General features: G+C 44.2%; 1 protein-coding gene across 1 annotated transcript in view; it reads right to left on the bottom strand.

The window, feature by feature from the left end:
• The window catches only part of LOC125304353 (potassium/sodium hyperpolarization-activated cyclic nucleotide-gated channel 1), a 60,573-nt gene that overhangs the window by 7,325 nt on the left and 30,181 nt on the right, over nt 1-23,067 (bottom strand). The window contains 6 exon segments of the mRNA XM_048258542.1: nt 5,574-5,736; nt 7,079-7,085; nt 8,679-8,710; nt 9,221-9,427; nt 11,032-11,178; nt 17,512-17,730. Of these exon segments, the coding sequence (XP_048114499.1) occupies nt 5,574-5,736; nt 7,079-7,085; nt 8,679-8,710; nt 9,221-9,427; nt 11,032-11,178; nt 17,512-17,730 (775 nt within the window).

The raw sequence follows: 23,067 nt of genomic DNA, 5'->3' as shown, positions 1-23,067 counted from the left end.
AAGACTGCGCTGCACTGAAGGCTTTGGCGCCAGGCCATTAATCTCCTCACTAAAGCCTTGAGGACAAGGGAGGTGCTTTTACCTTGGTGGGCTGGCTGTCTATGATTGGTGCCACACCGCCATCACTACTCAAGGTGGCATGGGCATTATGCATTCAGCCAGCTTCTGGATGGCGGACATTTTGCATACGTTTTTATGAAGGATCAAAATCCTTTGAGCATTCAGCTGCATGTCCCAGTACATCAGAAATGTAAATACTTTATAGAAAGAAGGAATGTCACGCTATACTTACTGCTGTAAATGATACATGACTAGAATAGATTCTACAAATTAAAGAGGACAGAGATCAAATGACATTAATTTCCTCTTAGGACATACTGTAGAACCACCTTCATTTTCAACCCTTCTCACCTTTTTCCAATTAGAATAACTTGTAAACTATTAATTAATTGTAGAGTATGAATGTATTCTTTCAGAACTGTAGGCTCAGCAATCAGAGTAGTGATTGGTTTGGACTGTTACTCCTCTGAGCTTGTAGGTTCTGATTCTCTTGGCCGAAGCCAACATAAATCAGAGGAACTATTAATGTGTCCTAATACAAAACATGTATCATAAGAGCAAGCCAATAGCATAGTGACATTTAGTGACTAAAAACACGCAGTAAATTTGTAGAGTACTGAAAAAAATAACCTCTTCTTAAAATTTCATCTGGACAAGGTATATGCTACAGAACGCCCAATTTCCTTTCCCAAGTAAATAAACACTGGGGTTGTGAGTTCTATAAGAAGGGCGACGAGTTGCGGTGAATAACAGAGGGAGTGCATAGTCACAACTCTCGAGACAGTACTGTGAAATTATACATAAACAAGAACACGAGCTTCCCTGCACAGTTCCCTGAGCAGTCGAGGCCAGGCATGACTCTGCATTTCCCCAACACACTTCTAGCACTGCCTGGTTGTATGGATAATCAAAGGGGCAATAATCGCTGGAGGCATGCTGTACTTTGTCAATGCCAAAGCCTTTTGGCAGGCGTATGAATTGTGACAAATGATTTCCTTAAACTGGGACCACTCTCTATGTGAGAATCGGATCGCTCGCTTATTCAGTCTGAAAAGGCCAGGGCCATATGTCTCATTTGCTGACAAACGTGAGAAAAAGAAGAGGAATCACACTGCTTATGTGTGCCTCTTTTCTCCTCAAAACACCTACCAAACTAGGGATACTTACTACCACCACTGGGACAAAACACAGTCCAGTACATCTACACACTTACACGTCATCTGTAAAGATGGTTGATGCATGGTAAGGAACATGTTTAAATTCTGTAGATGGAAGTACAACACATAAACATGTTATTTGCACTGGTCGTTGGTGCTGGGAGGGATAGGATGGGACCCGTGTAAGTTAAACAATCTAAATGCAACTACTCCACTTCAAGACATTGCCTAATGCTAATTCAAATTTCTCTGACAGTTGCCAGAGAAATCAATGTTACGTTTTCATTGAGTGTGGCCTATGATTTCATGTCACCAAATTCCTACTGGGATGAAAATTGCTTTGTTAGGGGTTGATTGGAATTAAATTAATACTCTGCCAAGGTCAAAGAGAACCGTTTCATAGCATGAACATCTTAACCCACAAAATATTAACCACACAACAAGACTGCAATCTGCAAGTGAGGTCGAAGACATCATTTCAGCTCCAATGCTGAACAGCATGAAAACATTGTCCTCTACTGCAGGAAAAGAGAGCAACATTCTGAACATAGCTTTGGGTTTCACTCGAAACAATTTTTGGCCCTTACATCCTCTTGTTGAGTTAAATAAAAGCACAGCGTATTAAAGCTGGATTTGGTTTAGATTTAAAATGGTGCATGTCCAAACGTAGATCCAGAAAGACTTTAAATAAACTTAAAAGCAAAACATATTTAATCTAAAATCTGTCAAATCCTTTGTGGCATATTCATGTGCTTGTCGGCTGCTTTTCTCAGGGGTGCTGTATGCGGCCCTGCGGCATGGATGGGCCTTCCAAATCACTGGGGACAGTGGGCTGCTATAGTCTGGGAGTCTTCCTCAAGCACTCTTATCCTCAATGACTACATCATGCCTTCCCAGCACAGGAGTGCTGTCATGTTTTTTTTTCTTGTTAACGGAATACTTACGCAGAATTTCCTTTGCGATTGAGTGGCATCACTCATGTGGTGAAGCTTTCTGAAGAGTCCTTCATGTGATGATAAATGCCTCATTCGTCTAATGCTATGCTCTCTGGCCCCTGCCATTAGCTCCTTTTCTGATGAGCCTGGACATCACAACCTGCTCAGACCAGTTGGACTTGGACTATTCACAAGAGGCAAGGCACAACTCTAAAACTAAACTAAAATTGATTTGTGAGTTAGAAAAACAACACAGCCATGAGGCTGACGCCAAACTCATCTGGGGCTTGAAAAATAGCATGCAATAAAACTTAATTTTTTGTTTTCTTTCTTTTCCTTGTGTAAACTCAGTTTTTTAGAAGGGAGAAGCCCTCCCCTTGATCCTAAGTTTAACGTACAGTCCGTCCTAACCCCCGCACACAGACAAACATGGAAATGTGACCAACTAAACACAACAGTCCATTTGAACTTTGCTCTACATGGAAATGATGCCTATTGATAATATAGCACACTGTACAACATACTAACACAGAAGACATTTATAGAACTGTTATAATAATAATTGGCATGCACCTAACATTATTCACAATTTAGACAACGCAGATTAATTAAACTTTGGAAAAACATTTCAGCACAACACAATTTGTGTGGCATCATTGTTTTGTCATGCAACTTAATTTTCTTTATATATCCATGTAATAAAAAAATTAAAAAATTACTTCTGTTAAAATCCCATCTATGTGGGTGCTTGTCCGTGAGAGGAGAGTTGGGCAGGAGGTAACCCAACTGTGTCAGCCTGTGAAGCATTCTGCTTGTGTGGGAAAATTCGGATTGGGATGAGGCGTTTACCTGTTGCCTATTCGTCGGCCAGGACACTCTTGAAAACGAGATGAGCTCATCTCAAGAGGAACTCCTGGTCAAATAATTTTTAGATAGAGATAGATACATCAATTGTCAAACATGTCACTGTTGTCAATGTCATTCCTTTTTGTCTCTCTCTCTCTTTCCTTTGAAGAACCACGCAAGCACGTGACCAAATGCAGTCCATATACACAGTCACGTAACATCAAGCACCGATCATGACATTTTTGGTCTTTTCCCTTGTATGAGACAAAACCCCTTTTGATTTCCAATTTTGCCAAAGTCCCTTCTATTTTCAGAAGAGGTGTGGTAAAATAATCACTCACAAATCAAAATAAACATGTCACAAGTAAATCTGTGACTTTGTTGCTCTTTACTGGAGTGGCTAAATGGAGGAAGTTGGGGGCTAAAGGGCACTCATTTTTGGAAGCCTTCATCCCCTAAATCACACGAGTAATGGAGTTTAAGTGGGAGCCAGTCCTCTGACATTTCACCTCTTTTTGACCCTAAGATAATATCATACCATATCTCCCATTGCTTTCATCTGATATACTTGGCCAATTTCTGCTCAGACCGAAGTCCAAATGTCTAGTAATTAATTTGGACTTGTCGGTCACAATTTTTCTACATCTTATAATACAATTATTTAATATTTTAGATTACTAATGTCCATGATATGTGGACAGATATTGTGATATAACTATTGAAAAACACTATAAAAAAAATACTATTGCAACAAACATCAAAAAACGACAAAAACCATCAGTGCAAATTCAATGGTTTACCTTTAGTAGTTATCTGCTGTGGAATATTAGAATGTTGTCATAATTTGTTTCTGTACAGTATCCATTTTGTCTCTCTATGGTCAGTCAGGGTTGATTGGTGGATGTTTAATTTGTAAATAACCCTTCAGACTAATTAATTAAGACTGACAAATATTTAATCGCACAGAACATTGATAACTGTCAATGTTCCACATATGTTCAGAATGTTTTGAATGCTCACATTTGAATTCTTTTCCAAATATGATGCACTGAGCCTGAATTAAGACTATAGGCACTTTCACTTAGAATATTCAATTATGGCTTATCTGGCTGTCTGTATATCAATCAACGTTTGAGGCAAAGACACAACCAGGCATAAAGTTGAGGAGTTCCATCTTTGGTGGGCTCACCACAAAGGACATGACAAAAGATTTAGACAATAACAACAGAAAAGGAACTACAACATGTGTGCAGCATGGAGGCTTCACAGTAAAGACGTCACAGTGGTCTATGTCTTCCAAACATCTTTACTTCCAAATAAAGTACTGGAGCTGTTCTGTCTCACTATATCTGGATGTATTTGATGATATCATCCATAACAAATGTCATGACATTTGATTTGTCACCTCACCCTAATACTATCTTCAGAGCTCTACTACCATGTAAGTTTATTAAACTACGTTTATCAAATAGAATGGGTTGGAATATAGAGAATTTGCTGACCTGTTACTAATATTGTCAGTACTTTATTTGGAAACAAATCACGGTCATACCAGAACAGTGATTACATACACACAATGGAAGACATGTTTTAGCTACAAAGATGACTTGGCTTATGGTTAAATCCCACCAATGTACTTTTTGATTTCTCCTCTTTTTAACCTTCGCTACTCTAATCCTATCAAGTCACTTCAAGTGGGTCAGTTGTTCAAAGATTGCTGGTTCAAAAGATATTTCAATTATCCCACAAAAGTGACTACAACAGATCCCTTTTTAATACGGTATAATCCATTTCAGACTTGTTTCATCTCCTACAAAAGGAACAAAACAAGTACTGAGGAATCTGGAAATCTGGCCTTTGCTGAGCATTTATATGCGTGCCCCTCTGAAAACAAATCAGAAACGATAGAAAAGAAAACTCTGACTGATTAACATCTCTGCGTGGCCAAACAGAAGTAAGCAGAAAGCAGTTAAGGGAACACTAAGTATGTCTGGTAAAACACATAGGGAGACTTTCTGAAGGACTGGCATTGTGTGTCTAGAGCAGCCAGGCGGATCCTTAGGGGCCCCTGGCAGTGGGATGTCAGAGATCCAGCTGGGCCCCCTGTGGGTGGGGGTGGGGTGCTGCTCATACCCAGGTTTGCAGGGGAATGGAACGGAGGCACATGCAGATGAAACAAGCTTCCGTCCACTCGCCTTCAGTCCAGGCGGGGGTCGACTCCAAAACCCAAACCTCCGGGGTGACCTGAACCCCTCCCAGACAGCCACATGCACTTTGTTCTTTTTTTTTTTTTTTTTTTTTTAAACACCATGACAACAAATTTGGGTTTATGCATCATTTTCTTCAATCATTATTGGATCGTAAGATCACAGGGTTAATGTTAATCCGGATGAGGAGAGAGGAGAATAGAGAGGTAGAGACAGAGAGCATACACACAAGCATGCAGGCACGATGGCAGACAAGTGCGTTGAGGGAGAACAGACACACAGCACATATGAGTTATGGCACAGGCAAGGCACTCATTAGTATGGGGAGCTAGCAGAAGAGCTGAGAGGGCGGAGAGTCACGGCCTTACCGATGCGGTCCAGGCGGTCGATGGCCACCGTCTCGAAGGCGCGGCGCATCATGGGGTACTCCTCCAGCACCTCGTTGAAGTGGTCGACGGACAGCGAGAAGAGGCGGCAGTAGGTGTCGGCGCGGACACTGGCCGTGCGTCTGCCCTTGGTCAGCAGGCAGATCTCTGCGGGGGAGCGAAAGGCAGGAAACACACACACACACACACACACACACACACACAAAAAGTGGAAATGAAGACAAGAAATGGCCATTATCATCATCACCCACGGGAGCAAATGGAAGACTCACACACAGTCCAGACTGAACGCTACCCAAATGAGCGTGGAGCTCGGACACAGGGCCGGACAGCTGGGGGTGCGAGGCCAGCAGGACACCCATGTGAATGAGCCCTCGGCTACGCAGCCAACGCGTGCGCTGTCGCCGCTAGCTCCCACACCCCATTCGTCAAATGGCTCGGTGGCTAATGACTCCTCCAAACTAAACTGGCTTGTGCTGAGCTGGCAGCACTAATGATCATACATGAAGTGCAATCAAGGAAGCGTTGCACCCCAATACTTCTTTTGTAGGTGGTCAGAACATACTACAGCAGCGAGCTCAGCTCAGTAGCGCATCTACTGTACTGGGGCGTGTTGCTGATTAACTCACAAATAATTTATTCTTCCATTCACATAACCACTCCCACCATACCAGCCAAATTCTTACCGTTAATGGACGAGGCCTTGATTTATTTAATATATAATAGTAGACCTAAAATGATTCCCAAATGACTGGTTGTTACATTATCTGCTGTGAATCTTTTAGCGAAATGGCCTCCTGCCTTGTGCTATTGTGCGACACCATGTGTCGTGAAAATTGTGAATATCCAATTTGGCCACCTCTGCCAATAACGACAGACGTTGTCAGTTTTATCTTCCTCATAACGGCGCGTGTGTCCCGGAGGCTGAATAAAACATGGCATTAAATGGCCGTTTGAGGACCGATGCCCTTGACATTCACAGCTCAAGTTCTGGTGTGCAGCGCTGCCAAAAGGCTGGCCTGCTGGACGCCTGGACAGCACACTCCAGCTGGAGGTGTAAACAAGGTAGCCGCACGGATTTACGTAATGAAGAAAAGCACAACGTGAAAACCTGTGCTGTCAAATATACACACACTATTGACACAGACAATATACACTTGCACATTACTGTGTGAGAAATGTGTGTGTTGTGATAGCAATGAGAGAAATCAAGCAGAGACACGTGCACACTTCCTAACACACTGCTGGCTGCCCTCACAACCTCTTACAACCATACGACTCCAACGGCCCATCAGGTCGTCCGCAGTGGAAAGGGGTGGGTGGGTCGAGGGGGGCTGGAGGAGGCAGCCAGGCAAGCTGGCATGACGACCAGCACTTTCACACATGTCGTCCAGCGGGGCTGTTCACCGCAGGGCAGTGTGGGTAACCAGCCATGAGCCCATGTGCTTCCTGTGCAGATCTGTGTCGAAACACAGCCACCACTACACTTCCCCACTGGCCTTACTGCCTGGCCTGCTTTCAACTGGACTTGGGAAAGAGTTGTTTCACATGACAGAGGTAGCCAGACAACACTCAATTACTTTTGGGAGTTGCTTTTGGGAGTTGTTGATTGAGTTCTTGTCTATGGGCTTGCATGTGTCTCTGAGCCACTTTAGGATCAAATTTAGAAATTCTTAGAAGGGAATTCTTTGACAGTGTCTCATTATGCAACCGGAACGAACGGCGTTTGGGTAAGGCAGCCATCGCTAGAGTTTGCTCGATCTCTTTAGCCTAACAGCAGTTCCCATGATTCAGTGGAGGAGAAGGATGCACTTCCTGACAAAGCCAGCTGCTGTGATGCCCAGTCAGCACTGATCTCCTAATGCCACGCTCATGCCACGCAGCATAAATATTCCCCCACCAGATGGGCATCCCACTGGAGCAGGTGGCTGGTATCAGAACTTAATATGCCAGAGAGGCCAGCAACATCCTCCATCCACACTGGGGGGAAAAGGATTATCAAGGAGGGCTAGGGGGAGGGATTTAAATGTCCTTTTTTCATTACGGCATTATGAAACATAAGGACAGCCGACAGCATGCTAAAAACTACAGCCGGAGACATAGACGTTGGTCAGCCACCTGATCACAATCATCTCATGGACTTAAAGACTAACCTGACAGTTAAATCCTGACACGTTAATGTTTTTGTTGTAATGACTTTGTCTAATAATCTTACTCCATTTACTCTTTCAAGACCTCAACTGAACATTTTAATTCATGAACAAAAAATATTTGATTGATTTTAGAGGAGGCTCATGAAATTATGTTATAGGTTCAATACAAATTATATTATTGAGATGGGCTGGCAAACTCTCACAGTTCACCTCAGTAATAGCATGTTTGCAGTAACACGTTATTATATCATATTTTACCATTCACATGATGCAATTCAAAGTAATACTGCTTTGACGTCCTAAATGCAAACTGAATATATCTAGTGAAACATAATAATACTTATCCAATGAATCATCACATTGTGTCAACATTTCATTTTTCATTTGAGAAATGAAAGGGAAAGCTTTGGGTGAAACATTAAAAATCAATCAAAACTCCTTTGTGGACCAAGCTTTAGCTTTTTAGTTCTGGCAAAGAGGGAAAAATATATTTTAAAAGTCTGGGCTTAGAAGTAACAGAAATGATTCCTGAAATTGCACACAATCTGTCACTATTCTTAGAACTCTTTCCGTGGAAAATGATCTCATTTGAAATAAAAAATTCACGGCGAAGACAATATAAAACATTACACTATGTCACGTAGTCCCATTACACAGAAAGGGGAAACGAAGGCCAAATAAATAAATAAACGAATAAGGTAGGGTAAACAGCTTCGTTTTAAACGGATTGATGGATTAATATTTAATGTCAGGCCATGTTTGCTAGAGAGGGGGAATTACTCCCTCAATTACGCGAAAGGAACATTTATTCAACATTCAGTGCCATGACAACCTCTGCCTGTCCTCTGGGAAAGTTGATCTTCTGCTTGGTCCCTTCTGCCTGAACAGATGAACATTATGTAAGAGCTTGTGAACGCAAACCCATTTCCAGGACAGGAAAGTGCCCGATGAGAGTCTGTCACCACTCTGACAGAACTTCTAGAATGCCGTGGAACGCAGCAGACTGAGCTCAGTGTGGTCGGTCCACCAGGACCAGAGACTGTTTACCTCTCAACTGACCTCCAGATTCAAGTGACTCACCGAGGGAATCAGTGGAACATCTAAAGTGTGTTTACAGAGGGATGGAAGCCTCAAGGGTGCAAAATATCTATTTGTAGATGCCTATAGATAACCTCTTAACCTGAAAGACCTTCTAAAGTTTGCAGAAACCATCACTTAACAACAATTATCCATAACACTTTAGTATTTCATCCATGAGCCCTATATTTTCACATAAATTATTCAACACTACAAACTACAACACCAAAGGAGATGCTTACTGTATTTCATGGACTGATGCAAAATTGAACAAACATATCATCAACAAGGCCATGTATTCATTTATATTCTTCATCAGCGTTTGAAGATTAGCATGGCAAATGAACAGGAAATTAGCATTCTGGTGATGCTTCATGGCCACACACTCCTCCAAAATGCGGTGCTTCACTTTCGGATGACGCTGGCGACGCCGTGCTGAATAAAGTACATCTTCTTCCCCACGGTGCCCTCGCGGATAATGTAGTCGTTGGGCTGGAAGACTTCAAACTTGAGTTTGCTCAGCATGCCCGTCACGAAGTTGGGATCGGCGTTGGCAAACAGGGGCATGGTGGCCACCAGCTTACGGCAGTTAAAATTAACAATTTCCTATGAGCAAAAGTACAAAAATAAAGTCATATCGTTGCAATGTTTTACCTCGCTAATGCAATATTGTAATCTAAAATCGATTCGGCTCTTAAAAAGTTGACTGTAATATCCCTTTTCAAATTGCCCATTTCTAGCAGACAACAAACAACCAAAGGCCTTATCGCCACTACTGCCATGTCTTGATATTGTACATTTGATACCTGCCTTGGCAGCAGCCAGACAGTTGTTGTGAATAATGAAGTTGTCTTGCTGAGTCTACCTTTAAGCCGACATGAGAGGAGAGGCTTGTTTACTAAGCAGTCTCTAATTTCCTGGGGATGAGGATGAGGAAGTGTGTCTTAGCTCCAGGAGCGCTTTTCTAGTCTTGTTTGTTGCTCCTCCTGAGGGGGTCTGCATGTGTGTGTGTGTGTGTGTGTGTGTGTGTGTGTGTGTGTTGGGGAGAGCATTATTTGTTAATAGCAGCATAAGCACACAGAGGTACCACTGTGGCATCTCGAACTGAGGGGCCCCCGACCCCAATCACACCCCAAATAATGAATTAGATCCCAGCATCCTCCTGCTCGCGGCTTCACCAGGGGGAAACAAGCTTTCTACTCTATCTATTTAAAGACTATTTGTCATCGGGCGACATTCATAAAAATAGCAGCAGTGACCAGCTGCAAAAAAAAAGAAAAAAGAAAAAGAAAAAAAAAGTGTTGCAGCGATGAAACATTAAGTGTTCTCTCACCTTGCAGCATCATCACTTGGGCTCATTCTGTCTAGTTATATCAGAGCTGGCAGAGTTATGGGCTGCCATGTTATTTGATAAGCATCACACGCATCTGCATCCCATGCCTACGCCTGTCTTGCACTGGGATGGGCTTTAAGCCCCTGTACGTGCCTATGTGATGCACAGCTCTTTTTCCTGCTCTGATCATTTTTCTTTCTGTTCAGGGCCCAATTACCCAGAGGATTTACAGTGTGCACCATTACAAAGAGACAAGCTATCTATCGTTTAAGGATGGGAGCTTAGCATTGCCTTGCTTTAAAGCTACCCAAATTGTACTCCAACTGCAAGGCCTTGATGCATTTTGCTGCATTATAAATCCCTCCTGCATTATAATGAGCACTTTTCTACAGAGCTCTGCTTGACCAAAGAGGTCTAAACTACTTAAACATTCAGCGTGCATTTTGTACTTTTAATCACAGCACCGGCAACCTCAGTCTGATGGACAGGCTAATGTTTTTCACTGTGGAAGGCGTGCTCTACCATGCTCTGACCAACACATCAATATGTGTAGTCTATTTTCTAAACACATCAAAAAACTGATTTGACGTAAGGGAAATTGATACTTAGAGCGGTGGCCCTTCTCGTAAAGTCCACTCAAAAGTGTTCCCCGACAGAGGGCATGCTTCAAATTACCCATGACTCTCTGCTCCTATCAGATTCCAGACATTTTTCCCATACCAAAATATCAATAATCAGGCACCATGTAAATGACCTAATCTGCGTCGTCGGCGAGGGTAACGATGGATTAATTTCAAACAAATCGATGGCGAGAAAGCTCTGAGGTGTGAACGTCTGGCACTGAGAGCCTGCGGTGCGGGCGTCCTTGGGGACTCACCTCTTTAAGGGGGTCATTGAGCTCGTTGAGGATGTTGTCCTCATCGAAGATCTTGCCCTGGTAACGATGTTCATAGTAGTCGTGGATCTTCTGCCGCATGTCTGCAGGAAGCTTATGGAAGGACATGTACTGCTCCACTTGCTTATACTGTAAACATACAATAAGGCAGTGGAGAGCAGTGAGTGAGAAACATTATAGAATGTTTTGGAACATTATAGAATTATAGAATATTATAGAATATAAAGCATATGACAGATCATCATTCAAAATTGAAATGGAACCAATAAGACTGGGGCTGGCATGTATTCTCTCTGCCCTTGATATGATATTTTGATATATCTGTTGCAATGGATACAAAACTACCTCACACTCATATTTCTGTGACTTTGGCCTTTCCACATCGCCACTTTGTTACCATCTTCTTACATGCACACAATTCTCTTGTATGGCCATATGCAAACACATTCAGTCAGGCAAATATATACACACTTTTCCACACAGACAGAGAAACAAACGTAGCCATTGCCATGTGCTTTAACTAGCAAAGCAGGTGGCAGGTGAGGGCGCAGGTGTGCATGCAGGTATGGCCACAGGCTTTTCCGCTGACACCAGCTGGCAACTCCGATAACATCACCATCTGCGGGCCTATCACAACCTCGCCCCCCCACCCCCCCCCCAAACCATCGCCACCCCAACCACTGTCACTCAGCCCTGCAGAGGGACCTGTGATTCACAGGATGTGTTGCAGTCTGCCCTCACACTGGGGCTCAATGATGTCTCATGACTGCAGGCCAAGCATCTGACAAACCTGCCTTAGACATCGCTTATGACAGCTCATGCGCACTCGCTGTCTGCTTAGCAACAGACTAGCTATCCTTTACTACCCATTTTGCCTCAAGACCCTTCTAGGAAATTGTTTCTTGTGGAAGTATGGAAAAATGCCTGTGGTTTGTGCAGCTGCTTTTAAGGCAGAGGATTTGTAAACATTAAAATAAATAAATAAATTAAGAAATAAATAAACAAATAAATAAATAAATATCTGGCATCTGGACCCACATCTTAATGCAAGGGGCTTAAATCTGCAAGTCTGTCTGAGTGCTCAATCCTGGCAGCCAAAACAATAGGAGCTAAATGTGACAGATGCCCTCTCACTCTCTTCTAAGCAGCAGACCATTAGTCTGTTGCTCCTGAAAAATTAGCCATGTCTGAAAGAATTACAATCAGCCCATTTGGACTGGAATGACTGACTGGCTATTTAAAGCCGCGGAAAGGTGAAGAGGGAGCACTGCACAGTGAAGCAGGCTTCAAAGACACACTTAGGACTTGTCTGGGAGGTTCCGCGGTGTCATCTGGTTGGATGCCTCGGTGTGAAGAACACTGTCCGGACCTGACTGGGCGATGTGATCCGTTAGCACTCCAGACACGGAGCAAGACGCACAGGTGACCCGTTGCTACTCAGTGTGTCTGAAGAAGGGACACACCTCTTGCATATTTCATTAAACAGTGGCATCAGCATGTCACGCTAGCAGGCAAATAAATATGGGCTGTGTCAGACTTAGCAAAGACCTCTGATTTATGTGAGGGCTTGGCAGGGAGCCTGAACACCAGACTGGGCTCCAGACTGTGCTGAGACACACACACTTTGCGCAGTGGAAAAAGGAGAACAAGAACAAATGTTTTGGACCTCGTCCATTTTACAGTAATCAAGCGCGGCGCTGCTGGGCAGCCAGGGGAGGCCGGTGGCCAGCGAAGGCAATCTCCAGCACGTATAGAATGGCGGCCGTCAAGAGCGCCAGTGTTTAGGGGGGTGTCTCTCACTGTCGCGCTCTGACTCTCGCCGTCCACCGCGGTCCATCTCCGGCTCTCTAGGTGCAATCAGAGGTGCCAGTCAGCTCCCCGGTGACAGTGACCAGCCCCTCGGCCAAAATTGCACAAGAGCAGACCAGCAAATAATAATTTGGCCCGACTGAGCACACAGCCAGCAAAAGCAAATGTGCTCCTAACTGATAAGGGCACAGCTGCAGTGGGGGGGTGATAAGGCAGGCCGTTTTGTTTGAGGCAAATTCATTTACACTGTGTACACAATAAAAGCCCACACTCTTCTCCTTTAGTTTAAAGGCAATTGAATTTCAACTTTGATATGTTGATGATGATCACTTTGGCAGGGAGTATGGCTGGGTCACTGTAGGTCATGGCATCACACACACACACACACACACACACACACACACTAACAGACACCCACAGCCCCAACTAATTCCTCTTCATTCACTGCAGTGAGCGATTTCCATCAAGCTTTTACTCACAGCCACCACGCTACTCCCACAGGAAGGGGGTTGAATTGTTTCAGGAAAATTTGACACAGCATCACCCTGGTGCAGTCCTGTGTGTATGGTATAGAGTAGTGTGCCATTTAGAGACTAAGCTAAAAAGGGCCACACTCTCTGAATTATTAACAAGTCTCCTGTATCACTCACTCTTCTATTTGTGTTAGTGTGTGTTAGTGTGTGTGTGTGTGTGTGTGTGTGTGTGTGTGTGTGTGTGTGTGTGTTGCATCTTGACAGTCTGCATCCCATCTACATAAGCTTGTGTGAACACTTGCTTGTATATGCACATAGTGAATGCCTCTACATGGATTTCCAATGAAATCCTGTATCATTCTGGTGTGTGAGCTGAAGCTGGGGACACAGAAAGACTCTTCTCTTCCAACGCCAGTGGATTTTGTCATGACTACATGGCCCTTTAGTGGTATTTCAGCAAGGTATATGCATATAAAACGTATTCCTATTGCAGCCTACTTCACTGTAAAGACAATAATGGCTATTTTATGTTATAAGTAAACATGTTATATAAAGTCTCTAAATATGTTCCACAAACAATGTCAGGTATTCACAAAACCTAATCAAAACTACTGTTTCAGTGCTGTTTCCATGGATCTATGCATGTACTATATAAGTATAGTATATATACTTTTTTGATCCCGTGAGGGAAATTTGGTCTCTGCATTTAACCCAATCGGTGAATTAGTGAAACACAAACAGCACACAGTGAACACACAGTGAGGTGAAGCACACACTAATCCCGGTGCAGTGAGCTGCCTGCTACAACAGCGGCCCTCGGGGAGCAGTGAGGGGTTAGGTGCCTTGCTCAAGGGCACTTCAGCTGCAGCCCACTGGTCGGAGATCGAACCAGCAACCCTCCGATTACAAGTCCAGAGTGCTAACCACGGCCACAGCTGCCCACAAATGTGTGTGTGTGTGTGTTCCTCCAGACAGTGGTGTGTGTGTGTGTGTGTGTGTGTGTGTGTGTGTGTGTGTGTGTGTGTGTGTGTGTGTGTGTGTGTGTGTGTGTGTGTGTGTGTGTGTTCCTCCAGTGGTGCAGGACTCCTTGCGGGCCTATGAAAGCACTTGCATCAGTGATGAGTGTGTTGTGATTCACAGGGATCCAGAGGGCTCAGCTAATGAAGTCTAATTAAGTCCACTATGTACTCTGTGCATGCAAGATGCTGCTGTGGTTCCCCAGAAATAGGTCCTCTTCACAGAGAGGTGACATCAAATTAACCTTGTATCCTTGCAGAAGTAAAATGGTGGAAGGCATTGAACAACATTAAGGCTCCTTCCTGTAATTTCCACAGGCAAAGCTGCGAGAAACGTACATAACAGCTTGAGAAGACGACAGTAAAAGGAGAGAGAGCTTATTTTCACCCCTTTCCGATTATTTCCCCTCACATATGATCGGCGATCATATTAGAAGTGCTTCTGAGGAGAGGCAGGGTTATATTAGATGTCAGAACCAATCGGCCAGCGGAGCTTCATCCTCCCCAGGTGGACATCAGGTGAAAACAGACCAGCCTACGCCTGCTTTCTGACTCACAGGAAGATAAAATACACCACTGCTGCCAAAAGCACTTTGTTTAACACAATTTCCACAACAGTCATTCAAGCGGAGGGAAATAACAGGGCCTTTACCTAGCTGAGCAAGATGCTGATGTCCTATTTTGCAATAAAAGCAAATGAAAGCTATTCCAGGGTGTAAGGTCATAGGCTGGTTTGCTTTGGCGGCCACGTGTTTTGAAATTGGAAACTTGGTTAGACATTCCCGCCCTCTGATAGCTGCGATATTAGCAGACGGATATCTTCGGACGCAGCCATAACAATACGTTGTCATGGAATAACATTACATTACATTATCCCTGTCCCTTTGGAGAATCAGTCCTACACAACACAAAACAATTATCTGATGTGTTGATGGAGCTGCTCAGTAATGAGATATCAACCAGAGCAATAGGACAAAATGGCCTAATCTTAGCTGAGGGACAGTGCTCAGAGTGCTCGGCTAGAGCATGCTTCGTAATTGCATCTCTGCAGCACGGTGGCGGCTGCACATGTTCAAATATTTCATATATATATATATGTGTGTGTGTGTGTGTATGTGTGTGTGTGTGAGAGTGTGTGTGTGTGTGTGTGTGTGTGTGTGTGTGTGTGTGTGTGTGTGTGTGTGTGTGTGTGTGTGTGTGTGTGTGTGTGTGTGTATGTGTGTGTGTGTGTGTGTGTGTGTGTGTGTGTGTGTGTGTGTGTGAGAGAAAGTGTGTGTGTGTGTGTGTCACTCACTCAGAGCGTGGGCCACTGGGACTCAGTACCTGCCTCAGGCACAGGAGCCACACCAGACTGACTTCAGGGGAAAGAGCTGAGTATGTGCTGCTCGCTCTCCAAAGTCTCCTCAGTCACATGGCGCTCTCTCTCTCTCTCTCTCTCTCTCTCTCTCTCTAGCTGAGCTGAGCTGTTGTTCCCCCTAGGGGGCTGATCTGAAACGGGTTCATCGCCCGTTTTTGATCTGGGATCAGAGCTGCTCCACTCGACGGGGGGAAAGCGATGAGAGATAATGCCTGTGTGTGTGTGACGCCACCGCGCCGCTCCACCACAGTCATTAGGAGGGAGTGCGTGAGCGGGCTCCTTCAGAGCACACATGTGTGCCACCGTTATCTCCCCAACCTCCCCCATTCAGTGGCAGAAGAGTCTCATTCCACCATTGGGACAGCCTCTTCGCCAGTTGCCATAGTGTTTGTGTTGTCAGGGGGATTAGGGAGGTTGGAAAACATGATTGTGTGACTCTGAAGCAAATGGCTTTGACTGTGCAGAGCTCCTCATGGGCCTGAGGCTTAAAACAGGACAGAACCTGGCACAGAAAAAACGTATTGCATTGGTCTCATGTGTTCTGATGGTCACTAATTTGACTGCTCTGTGCTAAACTCATAAACCCGCTAAAACCACAGACACACTACCAACAACAAATGAGCAACAATGCGACATAAATACAGAACATGTTGGGGGTCCAGCTTGCTTGACCAATGCCTGTCTCAGCAAGGTCACAACATCATATTTAAATGAACGATAGCCACTAATGCGGGAGCCATTGAATGTAAATTAACGTAACGCCTCGTCCATTTGTGGCTGCCTTGTCATTGTCACTTTCAAGGTGACGTGGGCTCCATGGACGCTGGAGATAAGGAGGAACGCGCTGCCTCTGACAGGCTAATTGATGCAGTGCACTCCTCCTCTCCTCACTCCGGTGTTGGGGCTATTTCACCAGCTCACAGCATCCAGTCTTCCGCAGTTTCACTCTTTGCTTCACATTTTGTGAACTTTTTGCGCACCCGAAAACAGACATAATCTATTGAACTGTTTTCTCAAATATTTATTTGCGACTGGTGCAAAGCGGTTTGATTTAGCGGAAGCATAGGCTGTTTATTTCACACCAGCATGTGTGGGTGCTGTCAAAGTGAATGGATTATGTTCTGGCCCTGGTCTGGGCTGCTGTGCATCATGGGGCTTATTTGCACCAACACATCACACTCCAAATGCCTCTCTTGAGACTGTGCATGGAATCAGTGGGTAAGCTGTCATTAAACTGTGGTGGATGCATCATAACTCTGAAAAGACTAATTAACTATGTACTGTACTGACTGTATATACACACAGGGTTTGCCAATTAAATCCCCATCTCCATCTGGCTCTGTTTCTTTCCAGCATCTATACTATGTCAATCATCTAAATGACTTGGACCAAGAACAATACATTGAAGAAACCTCAATAAGCACGAGTATTTAAGCCTCTAATTCAGGCTCAGACTGTACAGGGAGTATAATCTAGCCTCATCAGCTTTGAGGCCTGTAGAACAACATTATAATCTATACTGTCATAATGTGTCAGCGGGAGAGGAGGCCTACAAAGGTCTTTGATTACAACATGAAATGATACCATGTCAGTGAATCAGCTACACAGTGTGAAACACTTCTCAAATCGAGAGGAAGTTTTGCATATGCACTGATGAATACACAGTTCTTTTGTTTATAATATCAGGAACTGATTACCTAACTAACATAATCCTCAGGTCTGTTGGCATTGTTCCACTGGCTGTTCATGTGACCTGTTTATCCATCTAGTCCTGTCCATGTGGGCATGTGTGTGAGGCCTGTCTTACCTTCTCCTGGTACTGGCGTCGGGAGGAGTCCAGAGACTGGATGAGGGCAGTGGCGTGGCCCACGAACATGGCGTAGCAGGTGGCACCCACGATCATGCTGAGCATGGTGATCCACAGATCTGACATGCTGACGGGCGCCCGGGCACCGTACCCGATGCACAGCATGTGGCTCATGGCTTTGAAGAGGGCATAGGAGTACTGCTTACCCCAGGAATCATTCTGTAGAGAGAGAGAGAGAGAGAGAGAGAGGGAGATTAGAGAGAGAGAGAGAGAGAGAGAGAGAGAGAGATGAGAGAGAGAGAGAGAGAAAGAGAGATGAGAGGGAGGGGGCATAAAAGACAGAAGGATGGAGGGGAGGTTACCACATGAAGGACCTCAGGCAGCACGCAGCAATGGATCAGTGGACTGCCGTGGAACATCCTGACAACATACCCTTCATGCTTCAGAGGCTCACAGTCACGCAGAGCGAGCTAAACTTCTCTCTCTGTGTCAGTGCACGTTTTCCTCTATTTCTCTCTCCCTCCCTCTCTCTCTCATTCTCTCTCTCTCTCCCTCTTACTCAACGTCTTCCCTTGTCTTCCCTTGTGCCAACTCTCCCTAGTCCTCCCTAGTCCTCTCTAGTGCTCGGCCGCCGCTGGGTGTGGAACAATCGTTGGCTGTGAGCACCACTAATCAACATCTATTACTCCGATTTGTTTTGTGCGGCTGATGCTCAGCTTTGCCAGTGGCCCGGGGAGGCCAGCCAGGCGAGGGAGAGGGGAAATGAGCAGTCGTGAACTCCGTGCTCTCATGGGCGATTAGCACAGCTGTTCGGAGCAGGATCCACTCAAGAGCCGCACAGACAGGAACACAGCATCACCAAGGTGGCCTAAATCTCAACCAACATGTCAGGTCATGCGAGCTAATAAATAGAAATGTTTATTACTGTAATTCAATGAGATTTTATTGTTCTTGTCAAATGGCATTTTGCTGGTGTTGTATGTGAAGTGTTATATAATGTTGTAGGAAACACCCCACTGGAGAAAAAAAAACATGAATATTTTAGTTCACTGAGGAGGAAAATTGGGCCTTTGGGGAATTGTGATCCACTTTGGGATGAGAAGGAAGTCCAACTGTTGACTCATCAGTTTGTAATCATACACAAGTGATGCACAAGGCACAATATACACAACCAACAAGTGAATACAAATAAGAAATTAGTCAAATCCATTTCCTGTTTTGAGTACTAAAACTGTTGCTTTGTCAACATTTCATGATAAACCAAGATGATGAATCCAAAACATCAAAACAAAACCTTTACTGTGTGTGTGTGTGTGTGTGTGTGTGTGTGTGTGTGTGTGTGTGTGTGTGTGTGTGTGTGTGTGCGCGTGTGTGTGTGTGTGTCGTGAGACAGAGAAAGCTAGTGACACTAAAAGAACAAATGGTTGGGAATGTGTGTGTGTGCGTACGTGTGTATATGTGTGTGTGTGTGTGTATGTGTGTGTGTGTGTGTGTGTGTGTGTGTGTGTGTGTGTGTGTGTGTGTGTGTGTGATCGGTACAAGGCTTTCTTTGAATAAGGAATGTGACAGCTCTGAGCTAGAGTCCTGTAGTTGTTTCCAAGTTGCTGACTATTGGAATCACTGTGTGTCCTTTGAAGACAGAAAGTGCTGAGGAAGCCTAGCATTTCTCACCCAATGCAGAACTCCAGAGGAACATCACCGTAAATCTCTCTCCTTCTCTGCACCTGACACACCAGGGTGTGCTGCCACTGAATATATCACATGGCAGCCCTATAATAACTCCTGCACATGCTGGGCCTTTCTTGCACCTTTTAGAAAAATTGGATGATAGCAACTGTGCCATCAAACAGCAACGCTCACCCCTCTGTTTGAGCACGAAGGACAATCCATTATCCAGACAGAGGTAATGGCAAATTTATGGCTAAATTAGCTCCTCCGCTGACTCACCTATTAATATGAAATCTAATCTCCACGCTGATTGCTTGTTTCTTCTGGGAATTGATGGGGAAATTATCTGATAATTACCTATGCTACTGTCATCAGGAACTGAGTCTGGACTGCTTGGACTATATCACTGCTACCTGTGATGGTGTACACCAAAATATGATTATGAAACCGAAAATGTCAAAAGTAATCATGTTCAAAGCTGTAATCAGTAACCCTGTTCAAAAATATATTTTTTACGTTATACAGAGATATTTACTGATTTGCAACAATTTCATCTAAACATTGTAAAACTTTTATTCTAAATATTCAAATATGTATTTCACCACATAAAATTTGTCCTGTTGACCTGTTGTGGGTAGGACAGCAACAAGGACATCTCATTAAAACCTACATTTTCCTTTTCTTTCATGTGTGTGTGTGTGTGTGTGTGTGTGTGTGTGTGTGTGTCTGTGTCTGTGCGTGTGTACGTTCATACCTGAAACATGTGTATCATGTAACCTGTAATGACAGGATGGACCTGTAGACTGTGTACATTCTTCTTGTTGTGCAGACATTAGACATTCTGTCAGTCTTTCTTTGCTCCACATTACTATAATTGCAGTAAGACAGTCGGCTGGGACAGAGTATCAGATAGCAGATGAAAAACAGCTTATCACTATGCTGCCATAAATAACTTTACATGACAGAGACTCTGAGATACTTTCTCCTGGAAACGCTCTCCGTAATCTAATAGACAAAGGAGATTCAGCCAGTCAGCGTAGCCCTGGGAGGCATTTGCATCACATGACCTGAGGGTTAAACAAAACAACACGAGAGCATAGCAACATACTGTACACAACATGACATGAGGATCAAGAAATGGGATGTATTTACAAGGCTGCGTTCTGAGAGACTATAAAATAAATATTTAAAAGGCAGATTGCTTTCTTGCCTTGAGTGTATCAGCACAGGAGGGGGCTTAACAATAAAGACTTGTCCACAGCCACGGCTAGTCCCTGAATGTTGGTTTCTAAGACCCCTCGGCGAAAAATGAAGGACAATATTAAGGTACACATGACAGTGCTACTGACAAAGTACAGGATCATGTGTTGTATATACATACCAAGATGACTTATTTTAAGAGTAATTATTTAAGAAGTGAGTGTTGAAACATTTTAAATAGATCATTGAATTACCACTTTTAAGAAAGTGTTTTAATGCAATGATAATGTGCAGATCTATGAGTTACAAAAAAACTCAAATTTATCCCAAACAATGAATTGGCAGTCAAAGTAGCATCAAACATCACATCTCCATACTGCTCTCTGAGCCCAAACTGACTTTTAACATTTCAAAAGGGGGCTTTTGATACAATATCGTCTGCCTCTCACTGCGGCCTATGGGAATATAAAACACATTTGCTATGAAAAGAGTAAAAAGCTTTTGGGATTTGAACACTAAACTAGGCAGAAGAATTTGCATCTCTGTCAGATGTCAAGTGTTTTTGTCAGTAACCGTTTATCACGCTTGTTATTTCTGGCAGCAGCAGGCCTTCCAAAACGCCATGTGTGATGGAATGGTGGTCAGCCGCCGACCACTCAGAGCTCTGGTGTGAACAGAGGCCAAGCAGCCAGTCATGTCACAGCCACTGTGATGTGAGATCTATGTGACCAGGAAGGGGACTGACTCTCATTTTTGTTGGTAACTAGGTGCTGCTTGTGCTATGTGTGTGAGATGTACACAGTACCACCCTCAATACATTCCCCCATTCCACCTTCACACAGGACTGAAGATTGTATGCAAATGATTCATGTAGCAATCAAAATAGGACAAACAACCCAGCAGGCCAAAGAAGACTGCTCTTCAGATGTTTCACAATCACAATGAGAAACAACATCGCCCCCCCCCCTCAACAAACACAAAACACAACTAATGAATGCATGGAAAATGGAGAAAAGGAATAAATCTTAATAAATCATATTTCTTTCTTGAAGTACATTTATCAGCCTAGAGAATATATTATTTATTTGTAATTCTTTTGCATTTAGCACATGACATCACATTTTTCAAGTGATGCTATAGTCATTGGTTTAGTCCTTATGTCAATGGGGTGAATAGGGTTACAGTATTTTCTTTATCCTGCACTGTGGATTGTAATAGCGTCGTAGACTATAGTGCATCTGAAAGTTGTCTATGAAATAAAAACATGTAAAGAAAGTTGATCGTCTCTTCAGTGCCACAGGCATTTGAGGAGAAAGTAGTGGCTTGGCAGGGTGAGGGAATATGCATGAGGTTATCTATTCTCTATGGAGCCTCTTCAACACCCCTGCTAATAAATCTAGTCATAGAAATTCAAATGAGCCATAACAAACTCCTCATGCACTCTTTTGCAAACACACACACACACACACACACACACACAGAGAGAGAGAGAGAATGTTCCCAAAAGTCAAGTCATTAATTCAGTAGCCATAGCCCTTTACTACTGAACAGGTCAGCCTCTTTCAATACATCATTAGAAGTTATTAGAAGTTATTGACTTTGACTTTGCAAAAATGTCCAAATATTCTCCAGTGAGAAAGTTCTTATAAAAAAACCAATAGTCATAATGATTTTGTATGCATAAAATGTGATAGAGAATATATCCCACTAATGGCGGGGGTTGAACGGGGCGAGAGCTACTGCTACATTTGCCCCCCACCGTACCCTTCCCCCACCCTACCCTTCCCCCACCCTACCCTTGAGAAGGTGTCTGAGCTGCAGCCCAGGTCTGGAGGGCTGAGCCTGGTCCCCTCGTTATCACGGCTGGTGATTAAGTAAAAGCAGCGCTCACAGAGGCCCAGGTTCCTCTGCCTCCATTAGTCATGGAGATAATAGGGCCGCGTCCTGTACCGCGCCCCTCCGCTCTATCTGCAGGCCCACACATCACCCGCATACACAGCCTGCACGAGACGTCAGCCCGGCCGCCTATCTGCACGCCCAGATTAAAATAGGCCCAGCGTTCGCAGGAAACAACCAAAGGCCAGACTGCACCACCGCCTCTGCCACTGGACCGCAGCCGCCACCGACACAAAGGAAGTGACAGGGTGAGGAAGGTAGTCTTTGTGAGAACAGACACAAAATATTTTTTTTTTCGTTTCAACTGCCGTTGTCAAATATGCAGCATTGGTGTTGTTGGGGGTGTTTGGATAGGGAGTCTGGCATAAAAGTTTTCCCCCGACAACATCCAAAGTTGCAATTTCTGAAATGACGTCATGCAGTTGTGTCAGGAGAAATAAAGGGGTGCTTTCACACAAACCTGGACAGGAAGCTGATTAAAAGCTGGACTGGGAACGCTGATGCGCCTCTGAGAGGCTAAGAGGCTATAGAGACTAGGCCGCCAGTCTGGGCTTTTTGCGCTCCAGGTCCGCCGAACCTAGGTGAGCTTGGCAGGTCCAGCGCCCCCGTTTTGCCGGCCTGTTCAACAACAAGCCCAATCACCATCAGAGGTCAGCAGCATGTGTGAATCACACAGACGCTCCGGTCCACTTTGAGGGGAGGCTAATGGTCATTGCTTTGCCCAGGCCCCAGCTCTGCCTGACTGGAATGACAATGAGTCGATGCACAAGTAGACTAATGAATACACTGAAG

Source organism: Alosa alosa, chromosome 12 (assembly GCF_017589495.1).
Source record: "Alosa alosa isolate M-15738 ecotype Scorff River chromosome 12, AALO_Geno_1.1, whole genome shotgun sequence".
NCBI lineage: Eukaryota > Metazoa > Chordata > Actinopteri > Clupeiformes > Clupeidae > Alosa > Alosa alosa.
The sequence above is the reverse complement of the archived record's forward strand: the minus strand, read 5'-3'. Positions and strand labels throughout refer to the sequence as shown.